Raw genomic sequence first — 14556 nt, forward strand, 5'->3', positions numbered from 1 at the left:
GCCAGCACAGAAGCCACAGCCTTCTTAGTCAGACTTTTACCACAAAATACGGGTCCCTTATCAGCAGAAAGAGGGTCACACAGTGCAGTTAGGAGCTTCAATGAGTTCCAGCTGTAATGCATTTAGAACAGTGACTGGCACGTGGTAAACACCATAGGCATTGTTAAATCAAGACAATCTTGCCTTTTTTTTTCTTTCTTTCCCATCAAAGAAAGTGCCAAGTAAAATGCCTCTGAAGTTTCATAAATTCAGTGTTATGCAACATAGCATTCAAGAATACATATTAACCTGATAAAACAAAGTTACAGTCACTCTTCAATTTAAAAAGAAAAAGACTAGAAGCGATGTTAAAGAGTAAATGAAGGCCCAGCTCTCCCACTTCAATGCCCACTGCAGTCAGAGACCAAGCTGCTGCCATCCCTTATCACATTATTACTCCTTCCAGCAAGCCTAGCATCTCCGTGGCTTATATGCAGGAAGGATCCTGTCTGTCCTCTGCAGAGTTTGGGGTTCATCTTGTAGTATTATGTTTCCTGGATGTGGGGAAATCAGTGCTATGAACTCTCTCTTCTTTACCTTTTTGTCATCAGCCTGGACCCCCAATTTATTTTTAGCTTAGTAATGAAAAGGGTAAGGAGAAATCCCCTGGCTAAAGTTCCATGGAGTTTAAAACTACTCTGAATGAGAGGTGTAAAGAGAATCAGAAATCATGGTGTACTTGTCCAGATTATGGGGGGAAAATTCACCAATCAAAGCCATTCACATTGAAATCAAGAGAAATTACAAAATGCCTAGTTCTGCTCCAAGTGGCTTGGGGGCCATCTGGTCTACCCCTGTCATTTTGTAGAGAAGGAAACGTAAGGCAGAATGTGCACAGCTACGGGAGAATACAGTTCCTCCAGAGACATAGGAGTTAAAGCACCACCTTACAGCTGCCAAGTGCCTCCCTGGGATTGCCACTCTCCCCTCGAGCTAGGGCAGGGAACAAGTCCTGCCAGTTTGAAATTTGCCTGGACAACCAAACCCAGCTGGTTCCCCTGCCTGCCTTTGCAGTTGACTCCTGCCTGTCTCAAGACTTGCAAGCAAATCCAACTGGGTGAAGCTCACCCTCACCCTGCACAAGCAGCCTCAACCCCATTTCCTGGGGAAAAGGGCACACAGGTCACAAATCTGGCCTCTCAAGCACCAAATGTCCATGCCGTTCAGCCGTCAGTATATTCTGTTGTTTTGCTAGCAATGAATTACATGGGCTAAGAGCTGGATGAGGTTTGACAAGCTCCTCCAACCTGCCATCCCCACCCTGATCTGGCACCTCCATTCTCCAGATAAAGATCAGTCCCTTACTACCTACTCTGATCCATGAAATACGTTCACAACATATCATGCTTAGCCAGGACAACACACTGCCTCCCCTTTCCTAGTCATTTACAATCACATCCAACTGTCAGAACTCGGGGCTGCACCGCAGGCTACCGGCTATGGCAGGCTAACAGCTATGGTGGGTGCTGGGGGTTTTCTGACCTGAGAACGCAAAATGAGTCCATCCTCTGAGTGCTCCCCTTTAAACCTCCTGGAGACTGATACAGGCTACACTGAGTTCTATTTTGCGCACGGAGGATCCTGCTGCGTTATTGTTTCCATCACTGTGAGTAGGTGGATATGGCAGATAGAATTTTAGGTTTCCGGGTTCTGGTGCCAGGAGGAAGGGAAAGGTTGTAAAGTTCAAGTGCCTTCGCAGGGATTAAAATAAACAAGCAGACAACTGGTTCCTAGGCCACTCCCACCTCCTCCAGTGTTTCATCTGGAGCGGCCACCACACTCCCAGTTCCCAAACTTGAGGAGCCCCGGGAATGGCACAGTCCTCAACACCAATAGGGTCCACTTAGCTCCCATCTCGCCTCATCGCCTCGGTCACCTGTGGGCTTCGGTGGGTTCCAGGCCATTTTCCAGGCTGACATCTGTCTGCACCATCTCCTGTTTCAGTTCTCCGATCTCCGAGGCGATTGTGTCAATAAGCTATTCAAAGACAAAAATAGTGTGACGTCAGGAAGTGGAAGTGAAGAGGCGTGCCCAGGGCCTGGGGAGCTTCAGACACTTCAGTAGGGGCACACAGATGACCACTTTTTTTTTTTTTTTTTTTACCATGGCTCTGTGAATTTCCTCTTCTCAGAGGAAAGAAATATAAAGGGAGGGAGCAGCTTCTTAGAAAGAGGAAGAACTTTGGTTTCGGTACTGCCCTAAAAAAATAATATGACACAGTTTGGTTTCTCAACATGAACGCAAAAAGGAATAAGCAAATCCTGGTCAAATTAGGCCTCAACACTCATACTGTCAAGGTGAATTCCCTGGATTAAAACTTACACAATCATTATTCTGGTTACAGAAATAAGCACATTTTAAAGACATACACAGCTTGCAAATCAATTCCCAGTGACACTAAACTTATTTCTCACTTTATTTTTATTTTTTTCTGGTCAGAGAAAACTGTTAGGGAAAAGGAAAGAGAGGGCTACATTGGGCTGGAAGTGTGTGAGTGGGTGGGTGGGTGGGTGAACCATGAGGAGAATGGAGGGGGAAAGGCGTGGTCTTTTGTCCTCTACCCACATGCTGGGCAAGGGCTACATCTGTCCCTAAAGTTTGGTCTAAATTCTTGAGCCCACATATATCCACTCATTCAGCAGACTCTTTCCTGGTTATAATTAGGCACTGTATGTGTAGAGTGGCTCTTAAAGTGTGCCATTGCTCACGAATTTTTTAAAATGTTATACAAATTTACGATGTTAACACGTAATTGCTTATTTTTAAAAAATAAATATCTTAACATTTTCTTCATTTATTTTCTAATACAGCAAATATCTGTAGATATATTCCACATGAACATAGGGCTTTGAAGTCCTCCATAATTTTTAACAGTGTGAAGTAGTCCTGGGACTAAAAGTTTGAGAATCACAATTCTAGCTAAATACGTGTTGTATTGTCTCCAGCAGCTTTTATCCCACCCAGACTCTGGGAGAAATTTCATTTGATGTCCTAGGCCCCGTGGTCGGCAAACCGCGGCTCTCGAGCCACATGCGGCTCTTTGGCCCCTTGAGTGTGGCTCTTCCTAAGCCTTAGGAGTACCCTAATTAAGTTAATAACAATGTACCTACCTATATAGTTTAAGTTTAAAAAATTTGGCTCTCAAAAGAAATTTCAATCGTTGTTCTGTTGATTCATGGCTCTGTTGACTACTGAGTTTGCCGGCCCTAGGCTATTCTAAATTGTTGACCCCATCAACTCATTCACTAATTCAACAGAATTCTGTGGCCACCCACTTCTTGCCAGGAACTGCAAGTATAGAGTAAGGTTGACAGTTGTCATGGAGATGATATCCTGGTGGGATACAGACCATAGCACTTAGCAATAAGAAGTTCCAGAATGAGCCCAGCTGGTGTGGCCCAGTGGTTTAGCATCGACCTATGAACCAGGAGATCACAGTTTGATTACCGGTCAGGGCACATGCCTGGATTGTGGGCTCCATCCCCAGTGTGGGGCATGCAGGAGGAGGCCAATCAATGATTCTTTCTCATCACTGATGTTTCTATCTTTTTCATCATTTATGGTTTCTATCTCTCTCTTCCCCTTCTTTCCTCTCTATAAAATCAATAAAAATATATTATTAAAAAAAAAAAAGAAGTTCCAGAATGAAAAAAAGAATAGGGTGATACTACAAGATCGAACTACTATATAGCTAGGGTGGGGTGATCAGGACAGAACTTTGAAGAAGTGGTGGATCCCTGAATGACAAGGGAGCCATGAAAAGATCAAGAGAGGAGCCCTCCACATAGAGAAAGTCCCAGAGGCTGGAGAGGCATTGTGGAAGGAGAGGCAGGCAAGAACCAGATCTCATTGGCCTTCTAGATTACAGTATCCTAAAATTTGAATTTTCGATACTAAGAACCATTGGGGGATTTTACGTAGGGGAATGGCATTTTACTTTTTTAATGTTCTATAAAGAGCGTCTTGGCTGCTGGCTAGACATGTTTGTAAGGGCAAGAGGACAAATAGCAAGACCAGTTAGGAGGCAACTGCAGTGATCCCAGCAAGAGATGATGGTGGCTTGGACCAAGGTTGTGAGAGCAGCAGTGAAATTGGAAAGAAGGGGGGAAATCCAAGAACAATATGACATAGAAACTGAATCGAAAGATGGGGAAAAATGGGAAAGAATTAGGGTTGAGGAGTTAATCTAATTGGGCAGTGGGCAGGTTAAGTTTAAATGGAGTTGTAATAGCCATTAATTAAATTTGTTAAGGGGCTTTTGACATTCTTGATGGAGCTATTCATACATTTAGAAGTCACTGGCCTATGTGTTAGTGTTTCAAAGTCCTTTGTCAGGGAGAGATTGTCGAAGGGGAGAGTGTAGATGGAGAAGGTGTCCCCACAAATAGCTCTGTGCACTCCCAATACCTAGAGGTCAGAAGAATGAAGGCCTCCCAAGTCCTCCATGCTTGATCCATCCCCTTTGTGTGTGACTGGGTATGGGCTGTGGGTGGAGCTTTTAGAAGCACTGGGGCCTTGGAAGAGAAAATGATCAGGAGATCTCATTTTACACACATCCCAGTGGCAAAATCTTAAAAGTCTGATAATAGTCGAGGATATGGAAAAGCAGGAACCCATATGCTGCTGGGGAGTATTGCTCACAGAGTCACTCTGGAGAGGAGTTTGCAATATCTTGTAGAGTTGAAGATACATAGACCTCCTAGTTACGCACTCTAGAAAAACTCTTGCACATGGGTGCAGGGAGACCTTTATGAGAATACTAGAGGCTCGATGCACGAAATTCATGCAAGAGTAGGCCTTCCTTCCCCCGGCTGCCGGCACCAGCTTCCCTCTGGCACCTGGCTTCCTCACAGCACCGGCTTCATTTGGAAGGTCGTCCAGAAGGACATCTGGTCTAATTAGCATATTACACTTTTAATATTATAGATTTGCTGCACACTACTTTTAAGAAAACCAAATTATAAGCACCTATTTGTCCATAAATAGGAGAATGGATAAACTGAGGAATAGAATACTATACAGCAGTTAAAATTAATGAACCAGAGTGTTGAAAAAACATACAGCGTAAGAAAATGTCTTAGAGTTTAGTTGAGTCAAACTGATGACGATTGCTGGGAAGAAAAATCTCAATGGACTGAGAAAATATTCTGGAGAATGGCAGTTCTGCAGCTTATTTTATACATTAGAATCAAAGGAGGAGATGTAAAGGGGAGGGGGGTGCATGAAATCCATTGGTGGTAGATTAGGGAGGCAGGAGAAAACAAAGCGGGACATCGCTGAGCTTGGATTAAAAAGTAAAATGAAGAGACACATACTTATTTTACATTATGTAAAGTGGCTTTTGACATTCATGATGGCGCTATTTCGGTGGATCCAGGATAGTAGCACAGAGAGATGTTATGTGAGCCGCAAGATAATATGGTCTCACGCTCTGGTGCCAGCAATTGTGCCTTCAGGGGTCTAGACACTTCAAAGATATGTTATCTTAGATGCACAAAGACAACAGACAATTACTCAGTCATAAAAAAGAATAAAATCTTTAACCATTTGCAACAGCATGGATTAATCTAGAGCAGTGGTTCTCAACCTTCCTAATGCCTCGACCCTTTAATACAGTTCCTCATATTGTGGTGACCCCCAACCATAAAATTATTTTCATTGCTACTTCATAACTGTAATCATAATGTAAATATCTGACATGCAGGATGTATTTTCATTGTTACAAATTGAACATAATTAAAGCATAGTGATTAATCACAAAAACAATATGTAATTACATATGTGTTTTCCGATGGTCTTAGGCAACCCCTGTGAAAGTGTCATTCGACCCCCAAAAGGGTCGTGACCCACAGTTTGGCGACCCACAGGTTGAGAACCGCTGATATAGGATTTGCTTGTAAGTAGATAATGCACCATGAACATTTCTCTCTATTAAAGAAAACCGCTGATCTAGAGGTATTATGCTCAGTGAAATAAGTCAGTCAGAGAAAGACAAATGCCATATAACTTCATTTATATGTAGAATCTAAAGAACAAAAGAAATGAACAAACTAAATTGAAAAAGACTCATAGACACAGAGAGTGGACTAGTGGTTATCAGAGGGGTGGTGGTTGGGGGACTGGGAGAAAGAAATGAAGGGATTAAGTACAAATTGGTAGTTACATAATGGTCACGGAAATATAAGTAAAGTACAGGAAATATGGTCAATAATATTGTGATAACTATGTACAGTGCCAGCTGGAGTACTGGAAGTATCAAAGGGAACACTATGTAAAATTTCTGATTGTCTAAGCCAGGGGTGGGCAAACTTTTTGACTCGAGGGCCACAATGGGTTCTTAAACTGGACCGGAGGGCCGGAACAAAAGCATGGATGGAGTGTTTGTGTGAACTAATATAAATTCAAAGTAAACATCATTACATAAAAGGGTACGGTCTTTTTTTTTTATTTTTTTTAGTTTTATTCATTTCAAACGGGCCGGATCCGGCCCTCGGGCCATAGTTTGCCCACGGCTGGTCTAAGCACTAAGCTTTACACCTGAATCCAATAAAAATAAAATTGAAGGAAAAAAATACCTTTAAAAAAGAGAAGCTAAAAATGGTTGCATTCAGTGTATAAGTTTAAAACCATGCAAAATTGTATTACTAAGTGTTTGCACACTACCTTTAAGATATAAAGACTACTCCAATATGCACTGTGGGATTACACTCCTAACCCAGGACAGCGACTCCCTCCGGGGGAGAAACAGATGGAGGTATTTACAGGTAAAGGAGCTTAAACACATGTGAGATTTTATTTTTTTTTTAAACTTATTTTTAAAATTGATTTTAGAGAGAGAGGATAGGAGTTAGAGAGAAATATTGAAAGAGAAATATTAATTGGTTGCCTCCCCACGTACCCCAACCAGGGATGGAACCCAAAACCTGGGTATGTGCCCTGCCTGGGAATCGAACCTGCCACCTCTTGGTGCATGGGATGACACTCCCAACCAGCTGAGCCACACCAGCCAGGGGGAGATTTTATTTCTTAAAATGAAATGGCAAACTGATAAGATTTGACAGAGCTAGTGATTGTTTTAGTATTATATGGGATTTTCTGTATGTTTAAAATACTTCAGAATCAAAGTTTTAGAAAAATAAGAAAAGAGGTGGATGTGTATGAAACTGGGAGGAAATGGAGGGATTAAGAAAGTAGGAGGAAGTGGGGTGAGTCAGGGGAGTCTGAGTGTCTGAGCCAAAGCCCTACCACTCTAGGCTGGTGTCCCCCCTCCCATTCTTGGTCACGGCTGTGATCTCAGACAGGACAGCCACACACAAGCCCACCAGGGAGCAGAGAGCCCTGCTGATGGAGGGGCAGCCACAGCCTCAGGCAAACATCTACAGTAGCTAGAAGATTCCCATCCCAGCAGTAAGAAGGGTCACTGGGTACATTCACCCTCTCCACCCTCAGCCACCTTCACGGCCACTATTTGATTTGAACTAAAAATCCCCAGTGGCCTTCCCCAGGAGAAGACGCTGACCCCTCCAGCCAGACTGCTTCCTCCCGACACTGCTCCTGCTGACACTCTGGCTGCACCGCCAGGCCCTGGGCCCCCCATTGCTCCTTTCTCTATACCTGGACAAACACAAAAAACCTACAAATTTCAGTTCTCACCTAGCAGCACTCAGTGGAAAATCACAAGTAACACCACTATCTGCAATGCAGAAGGGACACACAGTGATGCCAAGACACAAAGGTGGACAAGAACAGAGGCTGCAACTGGCTGGATGGCTATGGGACCCTTCCTGGTGGATGAGGGGTCTTTCAGTCCCCTCCATCTCTCACTCTGAACCCATTATGCCCATCGCCCACAGCACATAGGGATTTACCCGAGAAATGGACCGGAGGTTACTGCTCCAGAGGCAGGCCTGCCTCTCCCAATGATCTGTTTATATGCCTTCCACCAGCAATAGTCCGCGCTGAGGTCTGCCCAGGTGTCCCTGATCTGCCCCGCACTGTCCCCAGGTACACTATGTTCATTTTCACTTCCTGTAGATGTTGATAGCATCCCTCAGTAACCGAAGCTTTCCCATGGTCCAGGTCTGTTGTCAACCAATGGTCATTGGTGCCAATTCAATGCCAATAGGAATCCCCAATTTGGAGTGCAGTGAAGAAGAAAACGTTATTCAGTGCAAACAGCTCAACTGTGATACAGCACCATGGTGAGAACAGTGTGACTATGGAACAGCTCAATAATGAAACAGCGGCTGTGGAAAGCATGGTTGTGAGGCAGCCCTAGGGCGAGGGCCCTCTCCAGCTGGACATCTCTGTTCTACTCTGTTCTGCTCCATTCTACCCTGCCCTCTCCTCTCCGGTCCAGCAAGACATCTTTGGTGTTCTGTCTTCTGGGTTTCAGCTCCCTTACCTTTACGTGGAAGGGGAAAGTGCTCTGGAAGCCAGGGAGAACTGACCTCTATAGTCCCTTATTGGTCCATCCTCATGCAAACGAGGACTCCAAATCCTTGCAGTTTGATTGGTCCAAAAAGCATTGCCCTGACTGGCCAGAATGGAGCTGTTCTGATTGGTTGCTTAAGATGCTAATGTAGATAGAGCTGCACAGCTCTGATTCCTTGGGGAAAGTCTCAGTCCTGTTGGTTAAAACACAATTCCAGGAACTCGTTTCTAAGGGTTGGCTTAGGGGACAGGAACAGAGGACAAGCAGGCAGTTCAGTGTAGGAGTCAGGTAGTTCAGCGCAGGCCTGTCCCTAAAGTGTGGCTTATGTGAGCCTGGAGGCCCCTGTTTAGAAATAGTTGCTAGGCTCTTTTTTTTTTTTTTTTCCCCTAGGCTCTTTTAAATTTTTTTCTTTTTCCTTCCTTTCCTTTTCCCCTTTCCCTCCCTCCCTCCCTCCCTCCCTTCTTTCCTTCCTTTAAATTGAGAAGTTAGCCACCAGGAGTCCTTTATGGTAGGTGTCTTTTAGGATCCACAAAGCCAACAGCAGTGTCAATGGAAGTGCTTTCCCAAAGTTGATGCCGCTAACAAGTTTCTCAAGGTCCACGAATACAACCCAAGACCCCTACACATTCCTGTCCTTGTCCAGAGTTCCTAGAAGAAGGGGAAGGGCTGCCTGAGCATCCGCCAAGCTGGTGAGCAAGTGCTGCTTCCACAACCCTGTTTTGCTGCCAAGGCTGTGTGGGCATCTGGGGAGGTGGCAACAGGGGCAAGAGGCTGTTATACAGTATAATCAGAGAATGAGACAGGACACCAATTTCCAGGAAACTAAGTTGGTGAGACAGTGGTTCTTATAACAAAAGGCAACATTTGTGTTCTTTCCAGAAAACTCCACAAGCAGTGACCTAAGGCCTCAGTCCAAGAGACAGCTACATACAGGGCATAGCGGAGCCGCACTGAGAAAGCCCGGGCGTACCTGTGCTTGTTAGGTCCAGCTCTGTGGCTGGGGATGAAATGGCCTCTGTTTCATAGCAATGATCACCATTAATATAAAGAGAAAATTTAAATAGGAAGAGGATTGGGAGCATTTAGGAACTTGTTACAAAGTGTTTTAATCTCATCTTCCTTTTTAATCCTCCAACACCCTTTGCCCCTCGATAGAGTCAGCCAACTGGAGGTCATGAGGGTATTTGAGGGCAGGTCTTTTTGAACTCAAAACTAAGGGGGGGGGGGTTTGAGGGGGGAGTATGTGCAGAGAGAGAGGGTGCTGCTGGCAGGAAGTGAAGGTCTGTAGCCACTCTAGGGGGAAGAGGCCAGAGAGAGGGAGCCTGAAGAAGGCAGGCCAGGCGTTGAGTCTCTGGGTCCCCTCCCTCTTTCTACTCAGAAGCCCAGTGCCCTAGGCCCCCTAACATGTAAGCCTCTGTGCATGACAGGAAGCCTGGAGTGCTCACCTGGGTGGTTTTCATGCAAACTGGCATGCAGGCCCAGGGCAGAATTCCAGAAGCTCCAGGTTCTTTCTTGGCCCTTTGAGGTCACACCCAGGACTCAGCCTGCTATACTCCAGCCTGGCACAGATATCTACCCCGATTTGCAGCATTTTGTAATCATTCTAGGTAAATTTCCAGTAGGCAGGAACCTCACCTGGGGGGCCACACTTCAAGCCTTGTAGTGTTTAGAGGCAGTCTAGCTTGCAGCAACCACCTGGTAGCTTGGCAGCATGAGCTAGAAGTGGTGAGCATACCAGCTTTGGGTTGAAAAAGACCTGCCCTCAAATATCCTCAAGGCCTCCTGTTGGCTGACCCTGGGGGCAAGGGGGAGTTGGAGGATTAAAAAGGACAATGAGATTAAAACACTTTGTAACAAGTACCTGAATGCTCCTATTTAAATTCTCTTTATATTAATGGTGATTATTGCTATGAAACAGAGAGGCCATAAAGCTAAAGGACACTTAAAAAGGACTTATACCCCTTCCAACCTGGAGAGGGGCCATGTCAGCCCCAGCAGCAGACCTGGGCCTACAAAATACCAGTGTTTGTGGAGCCCAATCTTCTGCCTGACTGCCCAGAAGTCTCTAACCTCGAGATCTGCCTGCTAGAGGTCGATTTTCCCTGGCTGGGTGAGGGAGAGACGTTGCCATGTGCAGTTCCTGTTTGCAATCGAGGTTGGAGTGAGGGAGAGGGAAGGACTTCAAATCTTTTCTTTCTTTTAGGGTTAGATAAAAGGAGAAAAATTATCTTGAAGGTCCTGTAAAAATGAAATGAGAAAAGTGCTTAGAGAGCAAGTTGTGATAAAACACTGTAAATTCCAAGTCTAACTCAGGAATGTTATCAATTGTTTGAAAAGGGCTGTGTAGCTGATAGAGGGAGACTTGAAACCGAGGGTGTGGGAAAAGTCAAGTGCTTGACTTTCAGCTATGGAGTTTCTATTTCCCAAGTGCATCCGCTTGGCCTTTACAGTCCCATCAACTCTGTGGGATTGGACCCACCTCCAGGTCATGAAAACCACATGGCCAAGCAATTCCCTCTCCTGCCTGCTTCCACGGAGGTAGAGGAGCTGGATTGGTGGGTATACCTCACTGGGGTTTGCTAAAGTAGTCTGGAACATAATGGGCTTCTTACAAACGTTCACACTGTCACCATGGAAACAAAAAAGTAATGAAGACTTCTTCCCTTTACTTGTAGAGCGTCTGGGAAATGATGCTGGAGCATCTCAGAACCATGCCCTTTTTACATCTCCTATGGGTGTTTGCATGTATATTTAAAAAATTTAATTATATTCACAAACATAAACGCAGGAATACATTCCCACTGAAAAACAGATTACTGTAGTTCAAGTTAATCTCCCTGGACCACGGCCCATAATCCTTTCCATCTATTATTATCAGTTTTGTGTGTATCATTCTTGAATGTTATGATCCTGTGCTTTTTTTACACAGTGGAATCGATGGAATCATATTGATGTCCTCTAGTTTGCTTATCATAACCAACAAAAGGCCGTGGAATTTATCCACACTGATAAAGGAAGCCCTAGTTCATTTTAAGTGGGAATGGTTTTCCATCATAGGAATATACCACTCAGGGATATTCCACATATCCTTTCTATTTTGATAGACATGCAGGTGGTTTCCAATGTTTTGCTGTCACAGGCAGTATTGTGATGAACATCCTGTGTAGCGTGTGAAACATCAGAGAAAATGCCGCATTGCTCTCCAGGTAGCTGTGTCCATCTCTGCTGTCTCCGCCTCCTTTGAGAACATCCACCGCACTTGTCAGGATTTTAATAGATCACACTTTTAAGCTTTGGCCAACCTGATGAGTATAGTGGCTTTTTATTGTCTCAATGTGCTTTGTTGAGATTATATTGTTTGTATGCTGATTGATTGTCTGCATTTCTTCTGAGGAATTGCCTATTCATTTATCTGTTGACCATTTCGAGGTTCCTTATTTTTTCTTAAGTTGTGATATAAATCTGCTGCCTCAACTATTTAAAAGATTTTTTTCTCATACTGCTTTCCTGTCTTTTAAATTTCTAAAGCTCTTAAGGTTATTAGAGTCAGAAGTTCATTATGGTTCCTGTTTTGTCTCAGAAGACATTCTTATCTTGAAGCAATCAACAGTCTCCTCTACTTTTTGCTATGTTTTGCCTATTTACATATATTGTATTTACTTATTTGTAGGCCTTTCATTCATCTGGAATGCCATTTTTAAGAAAATATATTTTATTGATTTTTCACAGAGAAGAAAGGAGAAGGATAGAGAGTTAGAAATATCGTTGAGAGAGAAACATCTATCAGCTGCCTCCTGCACACCTCCTAGTGGGGATGTGCCCGCAACCAAGGTACATGCCCTTGGCCGGAATCGAACCTGGGACCTTTCAGTCTGCAGGCCGACGCTCTATCCACTGAGCCAAACCGGTTAGGGCTGGAATGCCATTTTTAAAAAATATGTTTTTATTGAGAGAGGAAGGGAGAGGGAGAGAGATAGAAACATCAAAGATGAAAGAGAATGATTGATTGGCTGCCTCCTGCACAGCCACTACTGGGGATTGAGCCTGAAACCCATGGATGTGCCCTGACGGGAAATCAAACCGTGACCACCTGGTTCACAGGTCGGAGCTCAATCACTGAACCACATCAGCCAGGCTGGAATGTCATTTTGAGTGTGGTGTGAAGTCAGGACGAGGGAGTGAGGGGTGACTATGTTAGGGCCAGAACTGGTTTCCCCAAACCTAAACACTGCACTCTCAGATGGCTTTATTGGTCAAGGTGCCTTCTGCAGGACAAGGGATGTACACAAGGCAACCTTTCCAAACTTGCCTGGAGGCTGGGAGTGGCCCAGGAGGCAGCAGGTAGAATTCTGCCCTTGGTTTTCATTCCAAAAGGAAAGCAAATGAGCTCAACGGCATTTATGCAATAGTTCACCTAGCCCTGCTGATTCAAAACGTCTCCTTAATCACAATCAGAGCCCTCCTATTTAGCAAATAACAATATTATCTTTTTACCATACTTTCCCTATTTGAGTTAAAAATAATACAATACAGTTCCACATACTTTTTCTCTATCCACCCCCATACCATATTCTGAGTTAAGTAAAATGGTTTGATGTCAATGATTTTGATTTTTGCTCAAAGTAGTACATAGTAGTATTTAGAGAAAACACACGTGAATACTTTAATACTTAAAAGCAAAATTTTGGCTAAATGCCTGGCTTGGAATTCCTTTGGCTCTGCTGCTTCAAGCAGCGTGCCCTTGTCCAGGTCATCTGACCCATTAAATATCCTGATCCGAGAACTGAGGCTACGCTGAGGCCTGCCCCTCCGGGGCTGCCTAATAAGAGTTCACTGAGGTGATGCTGCAAAGCCCACAGCCGATGTTCTTTAGTATTTGAGTATTTGCCGGTGGGCTGAGGGCTTAGCCGTTTACACCACCCACAGCTGAAAGTCAGAAGTCTGGTTTAAAGGGTGTGAGACGTGTGGGTATGTACATGTGTTGGCTAATTATGTCTGTTGGGGGACCCAGGTTCTTGTGGAAGGCCGATGAGGGAGACCTTCGCATCTATGTCCCCACAGGCACTTGAATTCCATGAGATTTGCTAGAGGCCTGATAAGCATGAATGTACTCACAATGGATAGAAACATTTTAACTTAAGAAGGCCCCAGAAAATTCAGGACCCCCAGGGGAACCTCAACATGTGGATGAACCAGGTTTCCATACAGTTTATCTTCTTGGACCCTCCTCAGATTTGAAAATCCCTGTAAACATCGCACTGCACCACAGTGTCCCTTGAGATCAGGGCTTCCACAACAGGGGGCCCTGAAGGCCTCCAGAGAGTGGCCATGAGAAGGAAACCTGGCCCTACACAGCCAGCCCCAAGTCCTTTGAGGATGGCTTTCCAACAGCCAGAACCGGCTTTGTCTGGCCTCCAGAGTCAGTCTTCCACCAATGAGTGACAGGCACTGGGGAGTAAATACTTCAGCTCCCTCTCCTCTGGCTGAGACCACTCTGAGGTGAGATCTACACTGTCCCCAAAGTTACCATCAGGGAACTTTGCTTGAAATTGGACCCTACTCTGAGCTCCTGCTCTGCCCCACTATGGAATTCTCTTCGGAGCACTTCCTAATAATCCATTTTCATAAAAATCGTTGACTCTGGGCCTGTTTTTGGAGAATCTGAGCCATGATGCCCCAACCTTCCTGCTTGGCCCCCTCTTTCGCCATCTGAGGTGGATGGTCCTGCTTGTGGGTTATTCCTGGAGCCAGGTGCTCTCCCGACCAGCCCCCACCTGGATGTAAATTCTTCACAGCAGGAATGCTGTCTCTGTGCTCCCCATTCCATACTCTGCGCTCAGGACAGGCCCTGGCATTCATGGGTTATTGAATGAATGAGTGCTCGTCCTTCCCCACCTTCCTCTTTGTAACTTCCCTGTTCATTTCCTTCTAGACCAGGGGTAAGTCAGGACAGGACACAGGGGGGTTGAGGGCCAACCAGTCCATTAGACCTTGGCTGGCCATGATGGGGAAGTAGCTGACATTGTAGCAGCCATTAAAGAAGCACTGCTCAAGATATATATATATTTCAGAGAGGAAGGGAG

General features: G+C 44.8%; 1 protein-coding gene across 8 annotated transcripts in view; it reads right to left on the bottom strand.

Moving 5' to 3' along the window:
• The window catches only part of RIN2 (Ras and Rab interactor 2), a 225786-nt gene that overhangs the window by 86248 nt on the left and 124982 nt on the right, over positions 1-14556 (bottom strand). For 6 of the 8 annotated variants that reach the window (XM_070419847.1, XM_070419840.1, XM_070419838.1 and 3 more), the window contains one exon: positions 1916-2016. In XM_070419847.1, the coding sequence (XP_070275948.1) occupies positions 1916-2016 (101 nt within the window). Of the gene's footprint in view, positions 1-1521; positions 1748-1915; positions 2017-9918; positions 9949-14556 lie in introns of those variants that run through there. The other 2 variants (XM_070419844.1, XM_070419845.1) reach the window with 2 other exon arrangements.

The sequence above is a fragment of the Myotis yumanensis genome, unplaced genomic scaffold, assembly GCF_028538775.1.
Source record: "Myotis yumanensis isolate MYYU_CA2020_CCGP unplaced genomic scaffold, mMyoYum1.0.hap1 SCAF_7, whole genome shotgun sequence".
Taxonomy (NCBI): Eukaryota; Metazoa; Chordata; class Mammalia; order Chiroptera; family Vespertilionidae; genus Myotis; species Myotis yumanensis.